The sequence below is a fragment of the Haliotis rubra genome, unplaced genomic scaffold (assembly GCF_003918875.1).
Source record: "Haliotis rubra isolate DU_JTF1 unplaced genomic scaffold, ASM391887v1 Scf736, whole genome shotgun sequence".
NCBI lineage: Eukaryota > Metazoa > Mollusca > Gastropoda > Lepetellida > Haliotidae > Haliotis > Haliotis rubra.
In genome coordinates, this window is record NW_025767453.1 from 491537 (window position 1) to 517412 (window position 25876).

At 36.9% G+C, this 25876-nt stretch overlaps 1 protein-coding gene across 4 annotated transcripts in view; it reads right to left on the reverse strand.

Moving 5' to 3' along the window:
* Positions 1-1640: 1640 nt before the first annotated feature.
* LOC124259773 (proteasome activator complex subunit 3-like) overlaps positions 1641-25876 on the reverse strand; it is a 33742-nt gene continuing 9506 nt past the window's right edge. For all 4 annotated transcript variants that reach the window (XM_046693974.1, XM_046693977.1, XM_046693976.1 and 1 more), the window contains exons 4-10: positions 21591-21680; positions 13596-13653; positions 9632-9744; positions 7911-7979; positions 7008-7130; positions 4223-4309; positions 1641-2459 (exon numbers count right to left, since the gene is read on the reverse strand). In XM_046693974.1, the coding sequence (XP_046549930.1) occupies positions 2379-2459; positions 4223-4309; positions 7008-7130; positions 7911-7979; positions 9632-9744; positions 13596-13653; positions 21591-21680 (621 nt within the window). In that variant the 3' untranslated portion in view covers positions 1641-2378. The remainder of the gene's footprint in view (positions 2460-4222; positions 4310-7007; positions 7131-7910; positions 7980-9631; positions 9745-13595; positions 13654-21590; positions 21681-25876) is intronic.

Below are 25876 nucleotides of genomic sequence, written 5' to 3' on the forward strand. Positions count from 1 at the left end.
CGGATCTCCAGCTGGATGTTGTGCGCATCAGTTGCTGCGCAGATTTACCGGACAGCAAGCGATGTCGTCAGAACGCCGGTAAGGTGAACCGTATGGCATAATGCAACGTTAGAATCTTATAGTCATCAATAAGACATATATTTCTAGGTAAATAAGATGAATACCAGCATGTTTAGTCACGTAAACCACAAAAAATAAGAGACGTCAGTTGCCGTGTTACGATCGATGTGCTTAGGTGCGCAGAATTACCAGACGGCATTGTATGGAAACCCAGAGTAAAAACCTAACACTTTCAAGAAAATAAAAAAACATTTCACTATTCATTTTCATGCAAAAAAGCAGTCCTTGCATCTGCATGTTATATTTTTAAGTGATATATGACCTCCTATATACGTGATACTTCAAACAGAACAGAAATGATCATGTCAACCCTTAATTAATGGCATAAGGGAAAGTATGTTATCCACTGACACTAGTGATCATGACTTTCTATTATATACTGAAAGGCAAAAGAATCGTCGTAATATTAGAAATGACATTTGAGTATCAATGGAACATTTGAACCTATTTTTTTAAAATAATATGCCACTGAAATGCAGTACCGACTTTCATCAGAGAAGATAACCCCTCTCCATTGTCCCCCACGACAGTTTTGCCGCTGATGTGTCCACTTGGATACGTTCCCGGCGGTGACGTTGGGTGAATATGGGTCTCCTGGCAGGACATCGACAAAACAGGTTCCTGGCTTGGAGACGTCGCCGAATGGTAGGTCACTGACTGGTCGCTGGTGGTTTCCTATGGTCACCCAAGCTGTTTCTCTGGCCCTTGCGAATAGGTCGCGTGTTGATGGACGATATGACGGTCCTGGCGACGTGTTGTTACACGAGGTTGACCACCACGTGGACAGTCATCAGTGCTGCTGGTGGCGTTGTATCGCGACTCTAAGACGTTCTATCGTTCGTACGCTGCAACTGAAGTCATTAGCAATGACTCGAGCATGTTGACCAGCGTGCAGACGTCCAAATAGCTTGTTGTGGTTGATCTCTCGTTAACCTAGTCATAGCTGCTGTGTTCAGAAAACAAGTGAACGATTGCCATTCAAGCCGGTAATTTATGCCTGAATGCATTTATGATGCACTTGCATCTCGATTTCAATGTTGTGTTTGTGCAACTTTTCCCTCTCCAAAAAACAAAAACATTTCTAACTTCAATCTCAAACAATACTTTATTTGGCAATGCAGGCTATACAACCACGATTCATGTTTCCTCAAACTTGACTTCTGGTGTATATTTAAAAATAGGTTCAAATACTCCATTGATACTAAATGTCATTTCTAATATTACGACGTTTCTTTTGCCTTTCAGTATATATTAGCAGGTTTTGATTTACTTTCATCTGTCTAATGCCAATGTTTCTCTTAGAGAACTGCCCTGTGCAAATGATTGCCACTGAAGTAAACATACACTTCCAAAACAATCATGACAATGCTATCATTGTCATATTGGATAGAAAAATAAATCTTAGTCTTAGTAATTGACAAAAGACACAAAAAGACACTTTCTGAATATTGATAGCGTAATTAAGTTTGGGGTTCAATCACCATCTCTCTTCTATCAATGTACTGCCTATTCAGAAGGCTATCAAGAATAAAATAACACATGTAACTGTCACAAACTTGTTTCAACTATGTCACTGTTGTAAAACCTGTTTAAAACAAGAACCAAATACCAAAACGTAGAACTTAAAACTCTCTAGAGAGAAATGTATTAACAAGAAACAAAAATTTGTAAACGTTAAAACAGTTGTACTTTAAATTGTGGATGCAGGAAGATGAAAGGTGTAACACAGCTTGACAAGTACCCCTTTCACTTCACACAATGTCAGCTGACATTCTCCTCAATTTCTCAACAGTACCATGTGTGCATCAGATGACTGAAAGAATTACGCAATGCATATGCATTCCAAATGTCATGTGACAAAACACTTGTACGACAAAGTCTTAATGAATGCAATTTTGTTGAAACCTATTACAGTTGAAGAGTTTCCTTCAAAGCCAGGAAACAATTATGTTATTTCAGGAAAAATATCCACTGCTCTTCCTGGAATGTGTACACAAGAGTCTGGATCCCACAAACAGCTCATTACATTTCAGGAACTGTGTCTGTATCAACAATGTGAACAAGAATTTGAGTTGACTTTTTGTCTTAGTTCTTGAAGGAATATTGATAATACGAAATGAAAATATCTGACTCTGCACCGACTGATGTCCTGTCTTTGCCAGTTGTCCAGTTGTATAACAGGCAGATACAAAGAACTGTGTATCAGACCACACTTGAGATTGTTGTTCAAGGTGTCCAGCCTATGTCTGTTTAGTTGGTCAATATAAGTTGTCAGCATTGGCATTACGGGGTTTCTTTATCTTGTCCATATTTTTATGGATGATATCATAAAGACTCGCCTGAAAAACAAAAAGAGAAACATAAAAGATCAAAATTCTTCAACGTGTAGAACATGATGTTTATTCTGGGTCTGAGTGAGCAAGTGGATATTGTCTTAACAATCAGACAGATACCTTATACTAGCTATGTCATGTTGGCTAACAGATCATAAGTGTCTGGGCCAAACAAACCAGTAACTTAAAGATGAGACATTTCCCATGAAATCAGGGAACAATAGCAAGTTAGGTCACACCTGATCCAGTTTTGTTGACTTTTACAAATAGAAATTGTGTGATAGGACATATTCTAACCTGGGTCACAACAGAATTACAGATTTTGAAACCAACAATATGTCTTAAAGAAAACAACATTGTCACTAAGGTAACATAATACCCCACCGCAAATTATCAACTCAAACTTAAAAAGTAATGAAAGTTTAAGATGAAGTTAAATGTAGGGGTGTCGCGATACGCGAATGTATCGATGCATCGATACATTTTTACTGACAATACGATACGCGATACATGCTTGCGTGTATCGATTCCTATTTTAAAACTTTATCGATTCAAATTTTTATGCTATATCCATCTCCTTCAAAGTCTTGATAGTAAAATTATACGAGACCGCTCCGATAAATAGATGTAGCTAGCTTTACTTAAAAAATAGGTTGGAAACTAACAGCTTTTGTGATTGGCTAGACTATTTTGATGGACCAATCAGCGAGCGCGTACGTTGCCGGTAAGGTAATGCTATGAAAAGGTGTGAAAATTATGTATCGCGATACGTATCGTATCGTGACCTTAAAATCGTGATACGTATCGTAATCGTGAGATTGGTGTATCGTGACACCCCTAGTTAAATGTCAACAAAAACATGACCAGTCAACCTCTCTTGATATCTTGCTCTTTAGTTGTTCAAACACACAAATATTTTCAAGACTGACTTTGACCTTGACATGAATGTCATAGTGTATGAAATATGCAAAAATGGTACTGAAGAAATTGCTTATTGAAAAACATTCAAGGGAAATCTTGAAAATCTATGAAGAAAATCCAGTGAATTCAGGTTAACAAGCTGAAATCTTCAAAGTGTCGCAGTGACCTTGAAAATTATGTGAAGGTCACTAAAATTGACTGGGCCCTGCGCCTTTATTAGATGAAGCTTGGTGTCAAATATAAAAAAATCCAAGGAATGGTTTTTTGCGATATCTTGCTGACTATGTTAACATGCAATTTAACATGGTGAAATCTTCAAAGTGTCTTTGTGACCTTGAAAATTAAGCGACGGTCACCAAAATCGACTGGGCCTTGCACTTCCCTAGATGAAGCTTGGTGTCAAACATGAAGAAAGTCCAGTGAATGGTTCTTGAGATATCTCGCTGACAAGCAAAACATGCAGGTTCATATACTGAAATCTTCAAAGTGTTGCCATGACCTTGAAAATTATGTGAAGGTCACAAAAATCGACTGGGCCATGCGCCTTCCCTAGATAAAGCTTGGTGTTGAATATAAAGAAACTCTAGTAAAACAGTTCTTGAGATATCTTGCTGCCAAGAGTAAAACGTTAAAGTCCCACTGTGACCTTTCTTATACTGTGATGAACCTAGGTACCAAATATGAAAAGAATCTAGTGAACGGTTCTTAAGATATTCCAATTCATACGTACAGACGGACGGACAGAGCCTAATACTATATCCTCCGCTTAGCTAAACGCGTGGCAGGGAATAACAAATATATTTGACTCAACAAAGCACAACATAAACTAATACTGCGCTTGAACTTACATAGTGGTTCCTTAGTTCACAACAAGTTAAGCGTAGACACACATACTCTTTTTCATCAAGTTCGTTGACAGATCGCCGATAGTCTTCCTGAAAAGTATGTTTGAGATGATTAAAACGGGCAATAATTGAAGATCTCATCTGTACAAAGAAGTCTGCACAATAATGGTTCTCTGTGTTCTCAGGCTATAGTCTCATTAGTAGGGTTGGGTAACGCCAAAATTTTTGTATTGCAGTATGTGTTGGCATATTGCAATACGTATTGCAATATATTGTGAAAGTGTGACACATGGTTTAGCTCTTTCAACACCAGTCAACCAGAGGCTTTTACTGCCATGACACTGAGTTCCCATCGACTCTGAGGTCATAGATGAGGCCTATGTTTATGAAGGAAAATATCAGCTTGTAAAACATTTTTTACTGCTACATGTCATACACTATTTGAAAGTATTGCCAATGTGACGTTAAATAATAACTCACTCACTCACTATTTGAAAGGTTTAATCCCAACATATTTATAAATATGAAAGTTATTTTTTACCATAGTATTCAAATAATACAACAACAATTTAAGTTAAGTTTTAATGAAAATGTAAGTTTACACATTATAATGTCTAGATAAACCACGAAGGAAGCAAAAAATGCAGCGATTCTTTCCATTTGTAATATGTCATAATATCCCCTTACCTTTTCCTTCTATATTTTCATTTTTACGAAAACTATTCTAAGAAGGTATCTAAAATAATATATGGACGGCTATTTCCCGATAACTGGATAAGAAGACTCGTACCTAAATAGTACGCCATTACTACCAAAAATCGTGGCAATCGCATATAGTAAAATGTGAAATGAGTCAAATACATTCGTGAAGTTGACATCCATAAATCTTGCTTTTCTTATTCTAAGACTAGTCGTGAACAGGGCCATGAGAGAGGTACGAGTCGCCATCCGGCTTGCCGGAACAACATGAGTAGTTACGAATGTCTGCTATAAGGCTCGTGATTGGTCAAAATCATGCACGTGAGCTAAGGCAACCAATATTATTACAGCAATGGATACCGTCCTCGTAAACGAAAACTTTAGATTTAGATGAAAGTTTTGGGCAAAATCATCCATATTCTGAACGGGTTACGCACAAAATCACCACCTTATGGAACTTAGTTGTCGTATCATGCTTGGTTATGACCTGTGACAAAAATGCTTCAAGCACATATTTTAGCAGTAAACATGGTGTGCAAGCGTGAAGTTCGAGGCAACGAAAGCCCAAATGTTATTTGGCTGACATTTCATGATTGCACTCAAAAAGATGGAAAATAGTAACTTATGATGTACGTTTGACAACTTTTATGACTACTGTTCTTGATTTTATTCTTTAGCTTATTCAATTTGTTTAATTATTTCCTCGAAACATCGTTACTTTGTTCTTTGACAACTTTGATGTGGACCCGTTGCCAAATCGTTTTTTGTTTTCAATAATATTGCGAAAAATAGTGTACAATTCTAATTCCATCGATAATATATGTTCATTGGAAATGTAATAAGTATTTTCAGACATTGTGAAAAGTGATAGATTTAATAAGTGAATCATATGTTAGTTAGGTTCCTAAAATTATATACCATTTTGATGTGCTTACTGCCAGGACGGTTTACCGGCCTTTTGGTGTCTGGGGACTTGTGAGGTCTTGGCCGGTTTTCTGGCCTATGGTGTTAGATGGGTTAACTAAGGTAATGACATTACTGTCTTCCTTTCATTTGAAACAATGCCACTGGCCACTGTCAGCACACAGATGTGATTGACCAATATACATTCTCAAAACTATTAATGTATAATGACATAAAGGAAACGCAAATCTTATCAGTATTTTTAACTACATAACGAAAATTACCGATCATGGTCACGGAAACTGCCGATCGCATCGGGTGAACCGGTTCACAAAAAGTGTACTGCAATATATCGTACTGCGAAGTTCGAATTGCGATATACCGGTTAACCAGTATTATCGCCCAACCCTACCCATTAGCATGATCCGGTTTCATATACAGAAAGGAAATAGTTTAGAACTTGTTAACTCTGTAAGCACATAACTGAACATGTTGCTTTTTACAGCCATTTGACTACCATGATTGCTCTCCTGCTAATACATTCATTAATTTAACACAAGGTATTAATTATATCGTATTTTCTAATGTTTATCATAGACAAATATTTAATATATTTCAGGCTTAGAAAGGCTTTAAAAAAAGAATGGTGTCGGCATGTGACCATCGAAAGGAGTTCCCTAAATAAATATTCATCTATAAGCGTAATACTGGTAACTTGAAGACGCTTGAATGGGTAACTCCTCAGGCAGGAAGACCAAGCTTTCATTCAGTAGTAAATCATACAGTGATTACTATCAAGAACACAAAACATTCATGCGTAACAAGTTAACCAGCTCACCACGTACACCATGTGTGTGATCATAATATTTCAATGAGCAATGAATACTTGTCATAACCAGTTTGTGTAATATCAAGATTTAATTGACACTGCCATCTCATGTCACTTTGCAACCAAATTTACAAATAAATAGGATTTTATGTGGTATGTAAATCATTTCAACTATATAGGCGAGGATTCTGGATATCTTGGGACCAGATAAGCAGGTTCCATTGTACCTCCTCTGACAAAACTTATTTATCAAGTCAACCACCCAGATAATACATTTGAATTTCAAAACCTCTATTGAGTAAAACATGAACATCATCAGCAATGTGATTACAGACCAAAGACTAAAAGTCTACTAACGATATGAGGATATTTTGCAACTTTTGACACTATCTTCCCTCTTGTGATGAAATAGCGTGAGATCTGCTCCAGGTATGTTGCTGCTTCACTCTCCACAGTTCTTGCCTCCGACAAGGTCTCTTCCTGAAAAAAAAATAGTGTGTGATTTCATAACTTCTCTCCAAGCTAGCTGAATGAAATACTACCTGGAATAAATGCTAGGTCAATGGAGGGACCAACAGAAACTGATACAGAAAAATCTCAAATGTTGTGACTTAATATTACTGGCTTGAACTTGTTACATGTACTGTCATTGAGATTTTATTGTTATTAATATATGGACTCTTATTTGCCATGCTTACATTATCTAGAAAAGAGTTTGCCAGAACCTCGCTTCAAACTGGTAAAGAATGTTATAGACTGCTGAATGACACATTCAAAGTGAATATTTTCAACACTTCCACTATCATGTTAATGTTGAGAGAACAATCCTGCTGTGAGGATTTTAGTTTTTCATCCCCCATATTGAAACAATTTTCAATAAAACAACTTTATTACTATCCTTCATATATTAGAATTTTGTGGTTTATACATATCATATGAACATGAACTTAATGTTGAGTAAGAGCCTAACTCTGTCCTTATACATTTAGCAAGGGACACAACTCTTTAAAGAAAAATATAGTATCTATTGGGAGAAATTGCAAAGTTTCACCTGTGTAATTTTAGAATATAATGAACCATTGACAATTAAATTCTAGTAAACAAACAACAGATAAACCAGTAATAATAAAGTAAACAACAAATGTTTGGAACACAAAGAATCTAATCACATACAAAGTTGACATTGTTAATACCTTGTTTTCTATATTTTGCTAGCATAACATAATTAAAGTATTTCATAAACCTGACTATGACACTTGCCTGAATGGACACTCCAAAATTATTGCCATCTTCTATCTTTGGTATAAGAAAACTGATCCACATCTTGATCTGGAAAAAGGTTTAATTGTCATAATTAATGTGAAGAAACAACTTCGACTACATAGCACACATATCTGTAATGTAACTGAAAGCTAAATGACAGCTACCATTCTTTCTCTCATACCCCAAAGTTTGGTTTGCTTTGTTGTTTAACACCGCACTCAGCAATATTCAAGCTATATGGTGGCGGTCTGTCAATAATCATGTCTTGACCAGACAATCAAGTGATCAACAGCATGAGCATCCATCTACGCTACTGGGACAGGATGACCACTCAATCCCATTAGTCGCCTCTTACGACAAGCATGGGTTACTGAAGACCAATTCTAACCCAGATCTTCACACGTTCTCAAACCAAGGAGCAAGCCAGAAAAATGATTAAACTTTATTTTAATGTGAATGACAACATATGGTAAAGCTTACTGGAAGTTTATCTGCACAAAATAATGGCATAATCATAATAGGGACAAGAGATATTTGCTTATACAAGCAAAAACAAGAGAGCTACATTGTCACCACCATTTCCTCGAAGTTCAATGTACCACAATGTATTTAACGGAAAAAATTCAAATTGCTGACCTTAATTAACATAACTTATGATCCAACAATGATGCACATCCCAGGGGAAGAGCAACATTAACAGACAATAAATGATACAATCACATATATCACAATAACCTCAGAGGTGACACTGACTTTGACAGACATGTGTCTGACAATAGCTGTGGTAGTATATGTCAACATGTAATGATGAATATGCAACCAGAAATGAGCTTCACACATTGTACCCAAAAGTATATTAAATGTTTAACAAAACTATAGATTAATACTTTTGATGTGGAATCGAACCCGGGTCAGAAGTGCAAGTCTGTGTGAAATGAGCGCTTTAACCATCAGGCTACCCCATTGTACCCATGTCGAATCGAACCCGACCCCCTGTGTGAAATTGAAACGTGACCATTGATTGAAAACTATTCTGTCAGTATCCTCTGTGCCATATTTACAGGAAAAAAATATGATTGATGAAACTTTTCTTCAATGGTGATCCCAACCTTTGACATCAATGCAATTTCCATTTGATGTGGTAGGATTTCAGCGGAAATATAAACAAGGGCCATCAGAAGATGACAAAAAATATCAGAGTCTTTTATATCATAACTCTAATAGTAATATAAACCTCACTAACAGAATTAATATGCATAACAAAACTTTTTTAAACTCAGGAACATGTATTATCTTGCTTGTGTCTTATAAAGTTACCTATCTTTTCTCATCTGACTTTGGCCAAGCACTACCCTGGGTGTTTGGTGTTGTATGTAACAGGCACAAATACAGTATAAATTTAAAAAAATAAAAAAATGTAACCATCTTTTGACCATGACTCTTTCAAAAGCCTGTGCCAAAACAATTAACCAGAATCATAAGGAAGAGGTCCATGGCCATGTTAACTCTAATGTCAATGATCTTGTCATAAGAAAATCAACTTCTAAACGCCAGCAAAAACCCTCGTAGTCATAAGAAAATCACCTGTAGCAGTGAAAATTGTACAAATACTTCAAGCAGTTTCGTTTCACAGGTCTGCTAATGGTCATGCATGTAAAAATAGATATAATACAACATGAACCTTTGCAAAATCTTAATGATCACCAAAATCAACTCACCAAATTAGCATGTTCAATAAGATCCCTTATTAAAGGTTTCATCTTCTCAGACAAGTCAACAATGTGTTTGTTACAGGGAGCCAGTCCATTAGGAAGAGCTAGTACTCTGGTCCCTGAAGAACAAAATAGAATGTTACATATAACATATATGTTATAAAATAGAATGTCAGCTGATACTGGACCATTTTTCTAAAATCAATCTTTTACTTATACTATACCCACTGCAGGCAAATCCTGCACATGATCATTACCTGTCAAATTGACAAGAGCGATTACATCTTGTTCTGTTTCATCTGCTTGCTGTTTAACACCACCCTAAGCAATATTCCAGCTATGTGATGTTGACATATATATAATGTCTAGTACAGAGAATCAAGAGACTGATTTTGTGAATAACAACGCATGCCATCAGTAAAAGGTCACACCATCAGCCATGAGACAACCTGATTCATTTGATTTCCTCCTACAACAAGAACAGGTTACCAAGGATCTATTCTAATAAAGAACACCCACATGGAACTTGCACAACAATAAATACCAAATTATGTAGTCTTTGTAGATCATCATGCCTGTAGAAAATGTAAGAGCAATGATCCTTGCAATAGTGGCACAATGATACACAATCCTCCATGAGCACAAGTGACCTTATACTACATCGATAGTAGTATAATGACAAAGTATGAATTTATGGGAATGTTACAATCAGAACGCCAACAGTTTTTTGTGGATCATGGATAAAGTTCCACGAGGAACAAGAGGTTATTCTTCTAAAGGATTGCCACGGTACTTAAAACAGTAAACAAATACCTAGCAGTTACATCTTGGTAAATCAAAGGATGTGAAAAAGACACAGCATCTTGTTGATATGAACTATGAACAGTTTGCTAATACTTAGAATAACAGAAGCAACCCAGTCACTGCCATCTCCTCAGAGTGTAATGTCTAAATGCACCACTATGTACAGTACAACTAGAAATTATTGAGAATTTAAGATTGTAATTTCTTTTTTCCTTTTTTTCACTCATTACTCACGTATTAAATGTGAATATTAGCAGAACATAACTCCAGATTCAAAGACAGGTGAACAGTTAGTATTTTGTCAAGTCACCATGGGCAGCAATGCAGGCTTCAATGCGGCGGGGCATACTACTGATCAATGCTGTCCCAATATCGGACCACCTCTTCTTTCATTTCAGCAATATTTGTCAGATTTTCCTTATTGACACTTTCTTTCATAAGTCCCCAAACATTTTCTATTGGATTTAGGTCAGGGCTATAGCTTGGCCAATCTAATAATGTCATATTTGGGGTCCGAAACCAGGCCTGTGAATGCTTTGAACGATGTTTTGGGTCGTTGTCCTGCTGGAAAATCCAAACATTTCCATAGAACACGTGAGCAGATGGAAGTAAATGTTCCTCGAGAGTATCTGTGTACCGCTCACTGTTCATATTCCCTTCAAATACACAGAGGGGCATTGCCCCTGACACAGATATGCCACCCTACACGTTAAATTTCGGACTATACTTTGGGCGCTGATACAAAGGTTTTTTAGTTTGTTTGGTCCAGAATTTCAGTGTATTAGGCAACAGCCACACAGAACTTTCATCTAAGAAAATCAAATTGTCCCAGTTAAAATTTCTATGCTGTAAGCACCAGTTCAACCTTCGCTCCTTTTGTTCAGGTTTCATGGTCGGTGATGGAATTCCTCGACTTTTCTGCCAACCCATTGCATGCAGCTCAGTTCTAATTGTCTCCTTACAGACAGCCACGGTTCCTCTATCAATCATATCCAGCCTTAAGTTTTCTAAACTCCTTCGTTTGTTTTTAGAAACAAGAATACTAAGCCGCCTCCTGTCACCGACAGTCAATTTTCTGGACCTACCTGCGCCTCCCTGGTGCTCAATGCCGTATCCATTTGCAATATTTTTCAATACACAATAAACAGAGGACAAAGGGATGCCTGTTCTACTTGAAATCACTTTAGCTGATCTGATGTCCTTGTTAAAATACTCTAATATCAACTTCCTCTTCTCTAAATCATCCATACTGAGGATCACTGAAAATGCTGTCTGCTAGCAAGGAAACAAAGGGGGATAACTCTTCACAAACTAATGAAAAAGGATTAACGGAGTTGTCTCTCTTGAATGAAACAAAGCACTTGATAGCTGGTCAAGGCTGTTTATACTAGAAATCCAATTAAACATATTCCTAAAATTCTCAATAATTTCTGGTCATACTATATATGAGGTAAACAAATATTTCAATCAGAGATGGACAATCAAGACAGCCTCTCAAATCCAACAGTTACCAAGTTTAAGTTCTTATTTGATCTTTTCAAGACGTAAACAGAAATTCAACAGTTCATTTTGGAAAAGTCCATGGAATATTAATTTCTGTTGTTAATAATCTTTGTCAGAAAATCACTGGCAAAAGGGGATGCAGCAATCACATTCCAACAACTGAAAGCTGTCCAGTTTTACAGGTTACATGCCATTCTGCCTACAGTCCCAATTTGCCTACAAAAAACAAGAAGACAAAGTCATCAATATCCCCCGCAATGGCAAAATACTCTTCATGATTATGTCTACGAGTTATGATTATGTCAAATATTTAGGTGTGTATATAGAAAAGTGAAAGGAGAGCATTGAAAGGAGGACTATCACCAATTTCAGTCTCAGTCAAACTTGTTGCCATGGAAACGCCAAAAATATTTTATTCAGAATTCCAAAACTACCAAAAGGCACCAGTACACCACCAGACCAATCTATGTGCCAAGTTTGGTGAAGAAATATTGAACGGTTTTAGAGTTCTGCTCCGGAAAAGAGCACTACCACCAATTTCAGTCCAAGTCAAACTTGTTGCCATGGAAATGCCAAAAATATTTTATTCAGAATTCCAAAACTACCAAAAGGCACCAGTTCACCACCAGACCAATCTGTGTGCCAAGTTTGGTGAAGAAATAGTGAACGGTTTTAGAGTTCTGCTCCGGAAAAGAGCACTACCACCAATTTCAGTCCAAGTCGAACTTGTCGCCATAGAAACGCCAAAAATATTTTATTCAGAATTCCAAAACTACCAAAAGGCACCAGTACACCACCAGATCTATGTATGTGCCAAGTTTGGTGAAGAAATATTGAATGCTTTTAGAGTTCTGCTCCGGAAAAGACAAATGCGCATGGACGGACGGACGGACGGACGGACGGACGGACAGTCCATTTTAATACCCCCCGCGAAACGTGTTGAGGGGGATAATTACTGTAAGCGGAATGGGAAATGATTTTTGACCTATAAAATAATGGAACGACCCATTTACCAGTCACTGAAGTGTATGTTGTTGGGTTAGGAGAAGGGATAATTAATGCAATTTCACTTCGATTAAACGACATCATGATATTGGTGATAATAAAAGGCAAGATAAAGTTGAAAAGTTAAATGGCAAATGTTCATCATGTTGAATGCACCACTTCTCAAGCAGGAGGACAGCAAGTATTCTTTGCTGGGTACCGCTATTGCCTTAACATCAGAAGACAGACTACAACACATTCTACCATGACTTCAGTAAATACTGGATTGTGATTGGTTAATCAAAGTCATTCAAAGGAATAGAATCACGTTACAGACCTCTGATTTTGGGCCCAGGACGAATAACTATCTTGAGGGGTGGCATGATATGTTGGAGAATTATATTTCATGACATTTTGTCAATTCCAATGAATGAAATGCATTCAGTAAGAATAAATATACCTTATACCTAGAAACACTATTTTTTGTCATTTTAACTCTATTGCCTACAATTGTCTTTTGGTAAAGTTCATTTTAATACAGGTAGAATAGGTCAACACATTAACCTTACTTCCTGATCACTGCACTGCATCATCTTGTTTTAACATGTAGGCAGAATGGGACTGTAGGCACAATGGGAAGACACCGTTTTACATGGCTGTCATTAGTGGACAACTATACCTGATATACTTTCGCCATTGTCAGAAGAGACTTCAACTTTCCTCTTTTTTGATGTTGGCTGAAAAACAAGTATAGTTATTTATGATGAATGTCTCAACAAAGCTTCCATAATCAGATAACTGCTAAGCACATTGCGAAGGCACAAAAAAACAAGAGTCATCAGAAGATGACATATCCCCCCGGCCCCCACATCTTTGAAAGAACAAATCATCTGACAGTTACTTAAAGTCCAGCTTGATTTTAGACTAAGTGCAAATCGTTTCCATGGAAATCATGAAAAAAATAAATGACAAAAATCTGCAACAAAAAGACAAAGTCATCAATATCCCCCGCAATGGCAAAATACTCTTCATGATTATGTCTACGAGTTATGATTATGTCAAATATTTAGGTGTGTATATAGAAATATTTAGGTGTGTATATAGAAAAGTGGAAGGAGAGTATTGAAAGGTTTTTAAAGTTCTGCTCCAGAAAGCAGCACTATCACCAATTTCAGTCAAACTTGTTGCCATGGAAATGCCAAAAATATTTTATTCAAAATTCCAAAACTACCAAAAGGCACCAGTACACCACTAGACCAATCTATGTGCCAAGTTTGGTTAAGAAACATTTAACGGTTTTAGAGTTCTGCTCCGGAAAAGAGCACTACTACAATTTCAGGCTAAGTCAAACTTGTTGCCATGGAAACGCCAAAAATATTTTATTCAGAATTCCAAAACTACCAAAAGGCACCAGTACACCACCAGATCTATCTATGTGCCAAGTTTGGTGAAGAAATAGTGAACAGTTTTAGAGTTCTGCTCCGGAAAAGAGCACTACCACAATTTCAGGCTAAGTCAAACTTGTTGCCATGGAAACGCCAAAAATATTTTATTCAGAATTCCAAAACTACCAAAAGGCACCAGTACACCACCAGATCTATCTATGTGCCAAGTTTGGTGAAGAAATATTGAACGGTTTTAGAGTTCTGCTCTCGAAAAGAGCACTACTACCCAATTTCAGTCTAAGTGGAACTTGTTGCCATGGAAACGCCAAAAATATTTTATTCAGAATTCCAAAACTACCAAAAGGCACCAGTACACCACCAGATCCATGTATGTGCCAAGTTTGGTGAAGAAATATTGAACGGTTTTAGAGTTCTGCTCCGGAAAAGAGCACTACCACCAATTTCAGTCTAAGTGGAACTTGTTGCCACGGAAACGCCAAAAATATTTTATTCAGAATTCCAAAACTACTAAAAGGCACCAGTACACCACCAGATCCATGTATGTGCCAAGTTTGGTGAAGAAATATTGAACGGTTTTAGAGTTCTGCTCCGGAAAAGACAAATGTGCACGGACGGACGGACTGACGGACGGAGTCCATTTTAATACCCCCCGCAAAACGCGTTGCGGGGGATAATAATGACAACAACCTCTAGACATTCATGTATAATTTAACTCTGAATACATGACCAGTCACAATAAGCAACAGGTTTAGATGCCAGGGTCCTGTTTTACAGACCAATATTAGTGCTGCTGTTGTTGTAAGTCTGTGTTTAGACATGGGAGCTATGATTGTCTTTGTATTAAGATCACTTAGTGGAATAGTTTGGTTTTGGTTAGTTTGGTTGTTGTTTAACGCCGCACTCAGGAATATTCCAACTATATGGTGGCGATCTGTAAATAATTGATACTGGACCAGACAATCCAGAGATCAACAGCATGAGCATCGATCTATGCAACTGGGATACAATGACACGTGTCAACCAAGTCAGAGAGCCTGACGACCCAATCCCATTAGTCGCCTCATACAAGAAGCATAGGTTGCTGAAGAACAATTCTCAGTCTAAGTAAACTTAGGCTAAATATTATTCGTTACACTACTATACTGAGTCTAACAAAAACTGGTAGAAGGTCGCGTCAGCTAACCTTTTGGACTGACCAATCAGAACACAGCTTACCAAATCACAAAAGTTAACATTCGCACATACTGTTTGAACCTTTACCTAAAAATCAAACGATTCCGAATGCTATTTTCCGCACGATCGCTTCCGAGTGATACACGCAATGAGTAAACCAGTCGCTGAAAAATGGCGTTTTGTCAAGGATGTCATCTTGCGAAAATATAAGCAAATAGTAACCATGTCATTAGAAACCACAGGGCATGTGACTTTAAAAAAGTAACTTGTCCTGACTAATTTTCTACTTGCCCTGATTTTATGACATAATTATGATGATGTAATTATGAAAGAAGAAATCAACATGGTATTTGATGTTAATGTTTACTGGACTATTTATTGAAAAGTGATAAATAGCAAAGAAAGATAACTCTACTTTATTATCATTGCGAAATGTAATAGCTACATTTTGAGCAGATATGAAATTAAATCCAAGTTTATTTGCGGTTTGAAACCATTAGTGGAAATTATCTAGTAGCCCACGGACAAGTAAGATGCCATTATTTGATTGCCCGAAATGAAAACTGACTTGTCCCGGGCGTCGGGCGATGGGATTTTTAAACCCCTGTGCATATAACAAATGATTTGATTTACTCTTAACTCTTTCAACACCAGTCAACAAGAGGTTTTTTACTGCCATAACACCGAGTTTCCAGAGATTCATAGATTCATAGACGAAGCCTGTGTTTATCAAGGAAATTACCAGCTTGTAAAACATTATTGCTACTACATGTCATACACCATTTGAAAGATCTAATCCTACTGTTTATAAATATGAAGGTTGTTTTATCATATTATTCAAATAATATAAGTTAATTTACAATGAAAATGCAAGCTTACACATTTATAATGTCCAGATAAACCACGATGGAAGAAACACATGCAGCTATTTTTTTCCATTTGTAACATGACATAATATCCCCTAAACGTTTTATTTTATATTTTCATTTTTACGTAATCAGAACATTATTATAAAAAGATTTCTCAAAAAACATGTATGGTTGTCTATTTCCCGATATCAATGGCTTTCCGCCCAGTAACGTGACACAACAGCAGGAAATACCACCTTCCAAGAGTATTTCACGTTTGTTAGAAATAGAAGCAATTTTAATGGATAAAGATTGGTTTCTAATGACGCTTTTTTGCCACAGTCTGCTATAAAGATGGTGATTGGTCAAAATCATGCACATGACCTAAGACAGCAATCAAAATACAGCAATGGATATCGTCATCGTAGACGGAATCTTTGAGACTTGGGCAAAGTTTTGGGTTAAACATGTTATTTTGAACGCGTTATGCAAAAAATCACCACCTAAACGAACATTATAGAACTTAGTGGACGCATCATGCTAGATTATGGCTTGTGACAAAAATGCTTCATGCATAAACATCGTGTCCGAACGTGAAGTTAGAGGCGACGAAAGCCGAGAGGTCACTTGACTTACACTGCACAATCGCACAAAAAAGATGGAAACAGTAACTTATAACGTACGTTTGACAACTTTTATGAATACTGTTGTTGATTTTATTCTTTAGTTTTCTTCAGTTTGTTTAATTATTTCCTCGAAACAACGTTACTTTGATCTTTGACAACTTTGATGTGGACCCGCTGCCGAAGCATGTTATGAGAGGCATTTGCATAAGATAGTTATACGCTATCGGGGCCGGTAGTAAACAACTGATTGTGTGGAAATGGATAATGGACCTTCACATAATTTTCAAGGTCACTGCGACACTTTGAAGATTTCAGCTTGTTAACCTGAATTCACTGGATTTTCTTCATAGATTTTCAAGATTTCCCTTGAATGTTTTTCAATAAGCAATTTCTTCAGTACCATTTTTGCATATTTCATACACTATGACATTCATGTCAAGGTCAAAGTCAGTCTTGAAAATATTTGTGTGTTTGAACAACTAAAGAGCAAGATATCAAGAGAGGTTGACTGGTCATGTTTTTGTTGACATTTAACTAGGGGTGTCACGATACACCAATCCCACGATACGACACGTATCACAATTTTAAGGTCACGACGATCGATATCACGATTTCTGATACATAATTTTAAGCGCTTCTTCATAGCATTACATTACCTGCAGCACACGCATTAACGCCGCTGATTGGTCCATCAAAATAGTCTAGCCAATCACAAAAGCTGTTAGTTTCCAACCTATTTTTTAAGTAAAGCTAGCTACATCTATTTATCGGAGCGGTCTCGTATAATTTTACTATCAAGACTTTGAAGGAGATGGATATAGCATAAAAATTTGAATCGATAAAGTTTTAAAATAGGAATCGATACACGCAAGCATGTATCGCGTATCGTATCGTCAGTAAAAATGTATCGATGCATCGATACATTCGCGTATCACGACACCCCTAGTTATGAGTAGTGCTGGTATTGGCATACAACCTGCGATACGATACATCACGATACTAAACTTTTAATCACGACGATATATTGCCAAAGTATTGTGCACTGAAGCTGCGATACGATACGAATCCCGATACAAGGGTGGCGATACGATACGTATCACGATACTGAAATCTTAAATTTTAACACCAACTATAAAACACCTTAAGATAAAAACAAAACAATTTTAAAGTATTTAGCCAAATTCTTATTCAGCCAGCAGTTTTTCAATGTTGATTCGGAAATGAGATAATTAAGTTTATACACAGACTTTGTGAATGTTAATAAAATGCGAGCGCTCTGTTTGACACAGTTCCTGACGCAAAAATTTCCGAGAAACTTATGAAGAGAAAATATGTATGCATATATTTTAATCATCAAACAAAAGTAAGTCTTTCTTGTCAGATATTGCGATTCGGCAATATTCAAAGTGAAACATCGATGTATCGTGGCTCATTTTAAGTATCGCATCGGGATATACGGCAATGTAAAACTTTGTATCGATTCACTGTATCGGCGGCCCATGGAACGATGCATTGATGTGTATCGATGAATCGTCACACCACTAGTTACGAGAGGCATTTGGTGAGAGGCTATAATTTATCAGATAGTTATGCTCTTTTGGGGCCAGTTGTAATGAACAGAGGGTGTTTATATTTATACCTAAAATTGTCAGTTTTGCACGCTCTTTCCAACCTAACACAGGAGGTATAGCGAGGGACCACTATCATGTTTTCAATAAAGTGACATGATGTACGTAGATGTTATCTTGGATTTCTGCAATGTTAGATTCACTAGTCTGGTGGTGAGAGTTGAAAATGGACGATCTCAATTGCAGTATTTGATGAATAATCATTGAAAAAAACTAGTACCGTATATTACCGTCTATAAGCCGAATTTTGAGGACCCAAAAAAAGCAGTCTGTATAGTGCGTTTGGCTCAAAAGCGAACCGATGAATTGCAATCTAACACGACAACTAATAAACATAAAATACTCAATGAAACACTGATTATAATGAAAACGTCAGACCAACTCTGAGAGGTGTTTGCAGAATTTATGTCCTAAAAATTAAAAAGTTGTTTAACAAACTATCATTAAAATATTGACACAGTTCACTATTTGTTACGAGGGAGGAGTGCAGAGAAAGGGACAGCCGGATGTGCGAGAAAGGATGGAGACGGCACAGCACAGGTTAATGAATCAATTACTTTGCAATTAAACATCACTAGACAAGATTATTTACCTTTTAAGTTCTAAGTTGTTTTGCTGGGCATTGTATTATTTGCCGGGATTAAGATTACCGTGTGTATCTGAGCCGGAAATAGCAATCAGCTGTGCACATGTTTCCCGGCGATCCAGTTCAAACATGCACGAGACGAATCTTGACGCAGTCATCAGTAAAATATAATACAGAATACTATTATTTAACCCAAAGAAATATATCCTAGCATTGTGTAATTTTAATTACAGTTTTTGCTCTATAAATCAATTAAGATTAAGATTACTGTGTGTATTTGAGCAGGAAATAGCAATCAGCAGCGAACAAGTTCAAACATGCACAATAATATAACAGAACGAATTCTGACGCAGTCGTCAGTAAAATATAATACAGAGTACTATTATATAACCCAAAGAAATATAACCTAGCATTGTGTAATTTTAATTACAGTTTTTATGTAAAATATATATAATCAACACTAAGGTTATACGGACCCTCATGAACGTGGTAAGCAGAAGTTGTACGCACATGAAATGGGGTAAAATACGGAAGCCATTTAAATTCACATATTTTTACCGATGTTACTGTAAACTAGCAGTCAGTGGAAAACGAGGCTGTAATCAGTTCGTGATTGTTGAATGGGGTAAAATAAGCAAGCCAGTTTGTTGCTACAATAAATATGCTTTTTAGAGAAACAAAATATATTATGCATTTTCTGTCAACTACTCTTCGTTTCGATCCGTGAGTAGACCCAATATATATGATTGTGAATTCTTTGAATAATGTGGACCAAAGTTATAATTATTGGTAACTGCCAGTTGTCTGTGGTCTGTGTTTGCCGCGATTAGGACCCCATCGCGGGGGATCAACTTATGCACGAAACATACCATTTTGACACTGATTTTAAGGGTCAAGTTTGGGGGGCGTCTTATCCATGGGGTCATGTTATAGATGGTAATATACGGTAGTCCTCTGGACTAGTGCAAGTTTGTTTCCATTCCTCAGACTAAATTTTTATTCGCCTCGGGCTTGTGGGCGAGCGTAAAGATCGAACCCTGTAAATCAACTCTGATTTTCCATTGTTTCCCTTAAAAGATTCTCATTTGTTTAACAGGGGATCTGTCACCTAACAGATTGGCACAGGAAAATCTGTGGATTGCTGGATTTGATACTGTAAATCATAAAATTAATGCGTCACGAATTTAATGCGAGTGTGAGGTTCTAGTCTAAAATGCGTCACAAAACTAATGCGAGCTCAGGAATCTGTGTTGATGAGAAAATGTGACACCCTGAATCATTGATGTTCATTATCTTTTCACACTTGTTATTTACCAAATAACCTGAAGTGAGCTTGTTAAGCAATGAATTGAATTGAGCTGACGAGCACAGACGCATTTTTCGCATTAATAAAATGCTCAGTCTAAGTAAACTTAGGCTCAGTATTATTCGTTACACTGCTATACTGAGTCTAACAGAACCTTATGGAAGGTTGCGTCAGCAAACCTTTTCAATTGACCAATCAGAACACAGATTACCAAATCGCGAAATTTAACATTTGCACACACCTTTTGAACTTTTACCTCGAAAAAGCTTTGTACCCAAATGATTCCAAATGCTATTTGCCGTACGATCGCTTCCGAGTGATGCAAATGGAGCATGCCACAACAGTGAGTAAACAGTCGCAGAAAATAGCATTTTGTGAGTATTCAAGGATGTCAGCTTGCGGAAATATTAGCTAATGATAACCATGTCAACAGAAACCCCAAAGCATATAGTCTGCAGGTCATATATCTGTGTTTTATGCGGGTTTTCATTTGTTGTGAGATCAGTGTTGGTGACCGGGAAAGAGAAAATCCATCTTGTAAGTCCCGCCGAACCCTAAATAGTAGCCGTTGTCTGATTGGTTAAATCTGTTCGGTCGTCTTGCGTTTGATTGCATGGTCATAGGTCGCTCAAAGGTTACCTGACGCGACCTTCCACAAGGTTTTATTAGACTCAGTATAGCAGTGTAACAAATAATACTGAGCCTAAGTTTACTTAGACTGTAAAATGCTTGCACTAATTTCATGATTTACAATACCTACCCCACCTCATTGAAAAATAATGCTGGTTTCACCATCTGATGATGTGTTGAAATACGAACATTAGCAGTTAAACGTGTTTATGATGCTATGAAATGTAAAGTTAACAACACACAAAAGAATACTTGTTAAAATAGTTTTCATGCCAAACTTGATTGTGTTCGATTATGAGAAAACGTGATTGATTGCTTGGTCATTTGGCCAGTGCAACCAATCTTCAACCATTGCAAATAATCAGAACAAACCTCATAACTAGACTCTTAAGCTGGGTTCAACTGTAGCAGAGAGACAGTTGACATGAACACACATGGTACATGTGAACTACAAATGAATTAATGCCCAACCTCTTCAGTGTCGGGAAGCAGCAGTACAGGATCTGGCACTGGGATGTTTAAATCATTGTGGACTTCAGACAACTTGGTCAGGTTCATGGACTGAAACACAAGTGATTCATAATTCAAAATATATATGCTTCAAACATTTGAGAGAATTTCACATGTGAAACAAAGCACAAAATATAGGAAAAGACAAAGCAAACTTTTCTATGAAAGGTTGATATAGCAATTTAAGTACATGGGGCCTAAGGTCATATCATTTCCTCCCGACCCAATGCATCGCCCCTACATTACCATGAGATTGGTCTTTCTTTAAAGAAAACCCAACATCTTTACAGCTTCCCTTAGGCCTAAACAAAACAAATGCTGTGGTTCCGATTACCCAACCGATATTTGAATTCTGGTGCCGACCCTAATTCTTTTTTAAATCCTACCTACCTACCCTAAATTTTAAAGAGGTGTAATCGGAACATTTTTTTTATTTGGCCTTAACATACCCTCATTTTCAAATGGTGAGCTCCTTTACATCCTAAATATAGATAGAAATTTAAGATCTTTTATACTACACGTACACCGATTTTCCGCACTGAAGTTTAGATTAATTCTTAGATCTTCATATAACTTTGTGTACGTTTTATTTCATCTACCTAGTCATGAACACATAACCAAATGACCTATCCTACATAATAGTAATAAGGAAGAACATATGGAAGAGCAGGAATGACCAGTGAGGTAGCCATGGTACTGTAGCTCACCCGGGTATATCGATGCTTATAAACTATAGTCCGTTTGATTTCATTTGAGACCGATGAATTGCTCACTAACACAAAATCTAATAATTGCAACAAAACCAAATTTTGCACAGTCACATGAAATCGACAGTCCAACTCTGATGATTTCTCTCATAATATTGGACACCTGAATAAAAACGCTATTTAACAAACGATCATTATTTTGTTGTCACTTTTTGCAATTTTTAACAAGTGGAGACCACGTGCTGGTAGAACAGCCTTGTGTGCCAGTTGCATGTGTGAAATTGAAATTTCACTGCACACACTTGTTGATTACCTGGCTTTTCTACCAGCAAGTGACCCTCTCTCCTACAAAATAGCGAAAAGTGACAACAAAATAATGATCGTTTGTTAAAGGGCAAGTTTACACAAAAATTAACCTTTTTGTCTTGCACTTTTTCATCATAAAAAGTGTTTGTCAAGTAGTTTTATGGCCAAAACAGTACAGATATCAGAATTAACTAATTTATTTTTTGCGTCATATCGATTCTAATTTTCCTCATTAACCGAGAGTTCTATGTCCACAATAAACACACCATGGCTTATGTCCCTTGGAAATGACGTCATTGGTGCCAAACCAACACGAATGACCTTGTTAGACCCATTTCACGTGGTGCAGGTATAGGTGTGGTTCTTGTGTCTCGATGCGCAGGCTACTGTTTTAAAATCCAGCTGTTGCCTGGCCGTCAGCTGGCTATGTGGTAAGTTCCACACTGTGATGACATTACAGTTTGAAAAAACGTATACATTGTACAAACAGTGTTACCACGTAACCAAATTGTACAACATTCAACCAGAGTCTGTCGCCTTTCAAACCGTATCGTTTTTCACAAAAAATAAAACGTTTATGCTCTACATCTAGCTTGCCATCGGTGAATGTGTCGGCATTCAATGTTTGTTACTTGATTCCTACATAAATCGTACAATATATGTCCCACCTCTTCCACTCTTCCCACCTACCGATACCATATCCAAATACATCACAAAGATAAATGCAATTGGCAGCGGCATTTTTGTTGTTGTTGTTGTTTGATCGAATCACCAATGCTCGTTCTGAAATACTGTCGATGAACCGAGAATCGCTGAGAATAGCCATATTGCAGTGTGTATAAAATCATGTCACAGTTCTCGTCCACTTTACACAGATGTGAACATCTAATCCCTGAATTCCTCATACAAATGTCTTTGTCACCAGTACCAAATGTTTCAGTGAAATCTAACTAGTTAAATATATCAGATGCCGCTGTGGGAAAGGACCACTTGTTTGAAATGTAAACAAAGTCAATCTAAGATTTCACTCTGTATATCTGTTCGGCCTACTTTTTGTTGCATACACTTGCTCATTAGTTTTAGTTAAATAAAATAGGTGTATTCCAATGATTTCCGAGATTCATCACAACATAGTTTCTAAAGGCGTGAGGCCCTCCCTGACTCACGCAAACTCACGCACCCCGACAATTTCCTCATTTGTGACTATTTCCCATGGTCACAATGAAAACAAAAAGAAAATGACAACCGGCAGATTGTCATTCTAATGTTTCGGACTACTTACATGTCACATTTATGTATATACGTTGCTTGAAACGAAATTTTCCGTCGAAAAATCCGGCGTACTCGTGTCAGTGAACATGCCATTTTGAGAGTGTCGCTTCCCGATAGTGATGTCATACGTACATCAACAATGTTACACATATTTGGTATTTTCATTGACGTGAGGTTATGAATGAGAACACACACGATCAATCTCTCCTGCTGCTTACATTTTCAGTTCTTATGCTTCTGTCGTATTTTCACAAACTTTTCTCACAATATTAATTTCAGTATTATTATCTTTTGATTTGGGACAAGACAGGAGACCAGTCTAAAATCAAGTGGCACCAATTACGTCATAATCAAAGGACGGTAACTCTGGCCTGTTTAGCTCGGCAAACAAGGGCCGCATAATGGCTTAACATTTCAGCATTTATTTTGAGGGTTATACTTTCATTGTAAGAAAAATGAGAGTATAATTTCAAACACTGATATTAAACAATTAAAATATTTCACTTTGTTTCACATAAGAATAAATGTGATTTTATCGTGCACATTTCCCCTATACAGAGGCCCAGATAAGCTGCGTATCCGGGTAAAATACGCATAGAAAATGTCCAATTACGCATTGAGAAATAATTGTTGCGTACCAATTACGCATTTAAAATGTTAGATACGCAAAAAGTTTTAAAAATATGTGTACGGAATATATTTATAAAAATCGCTTGCGTAATGAAAAAGACATCGATTGCTATCACGTTGTACTGTTAGTATAGGACTAGTGTTGTACTGTCACTACAGGATGAGTGATTTTTTTTTATGAAATCATTTCCATTATATTTAAGTTGGTTTTGATTAGGTATGGCATAAGGCAAGAACATACCTGCTTAGTAAACTTACTCAATGACATAATACTTAGGTGAGTAAAATGACTGAAATACGCACATATTTGAAAGCAGTGGGTAACGGAAAATGAAATACCCACTCAACATTCATAATACCCACTCCAAAAATATACATTGGGTACAGTACCCACATGAGCTAAATCTTATCTGGAGCTCTGCCTATAAACAACTTTTTTATTTGGGTGTCCAAAAATATGAGACAAATCATCAGAGTTGGTCTGTCTATTTCATTTGACTGTGCAAAATATGGTTTTGTTGCAATTATTAGATTTTGTGTTAGTGAGCAATTCATCGGTCTCAAATGAAATCAAACAGACAAAGTGGCTATCAGAATGTATTTGCTGGCTGACAGGGCTCTGATATCTTATGGATACAGACTTAGAATCCTATGCATGAGAGAGTCCAGAACAGTCTTGTGCACATGTGCAAAGCTCTAGCTGCTGAACCCATAGCAAGAAGCAGGTCTGTGTTTCTTGTCAGTTGTAGGAGGTGCACCCATTGTATGTTACACAGGATATAAAACCATTAACATACAGCCCTTTAAAACTATACACACAGGGGTTCAAAACTTTTTGTAAAAAGCCACTTGCCACAGGGCAAGTGACTATAAGAAAGTAACTTGTCCTGACTAATTTTCTACTTGCCCTGATTTTATGACATAATTATGATGATGTAATTATGAAAGAAGAAATCAACATGGTATTTGATGTTAATGTGTACTGGACTATTTATTGAAAAGTAATAAATAGCAAAGAAAGATAACTCTACTTTATTATCATTGCGAAATGTAATAGCTACATTTTGAGCAGATATGAAATTAAATCCAAGTTTATTTGCGGTTTGAAACCATAAGTGGAAATTATCTAGTAGCCCACGGACAAGTAAGATACCATTATTTGATGGGATTTTTTAACCCCTGACACAACAAGCTAAATTTGTTTTAGAGATCAATTGGTCACAGTAAATGTGTACATATACAAAACAAACTTTTTCAAAATTAACTACTGGTCTTAGTAGGAGGAGTTCAAAAAGATAGCATAGCTTAATAGTTGGTCAGAGGTGAATGATT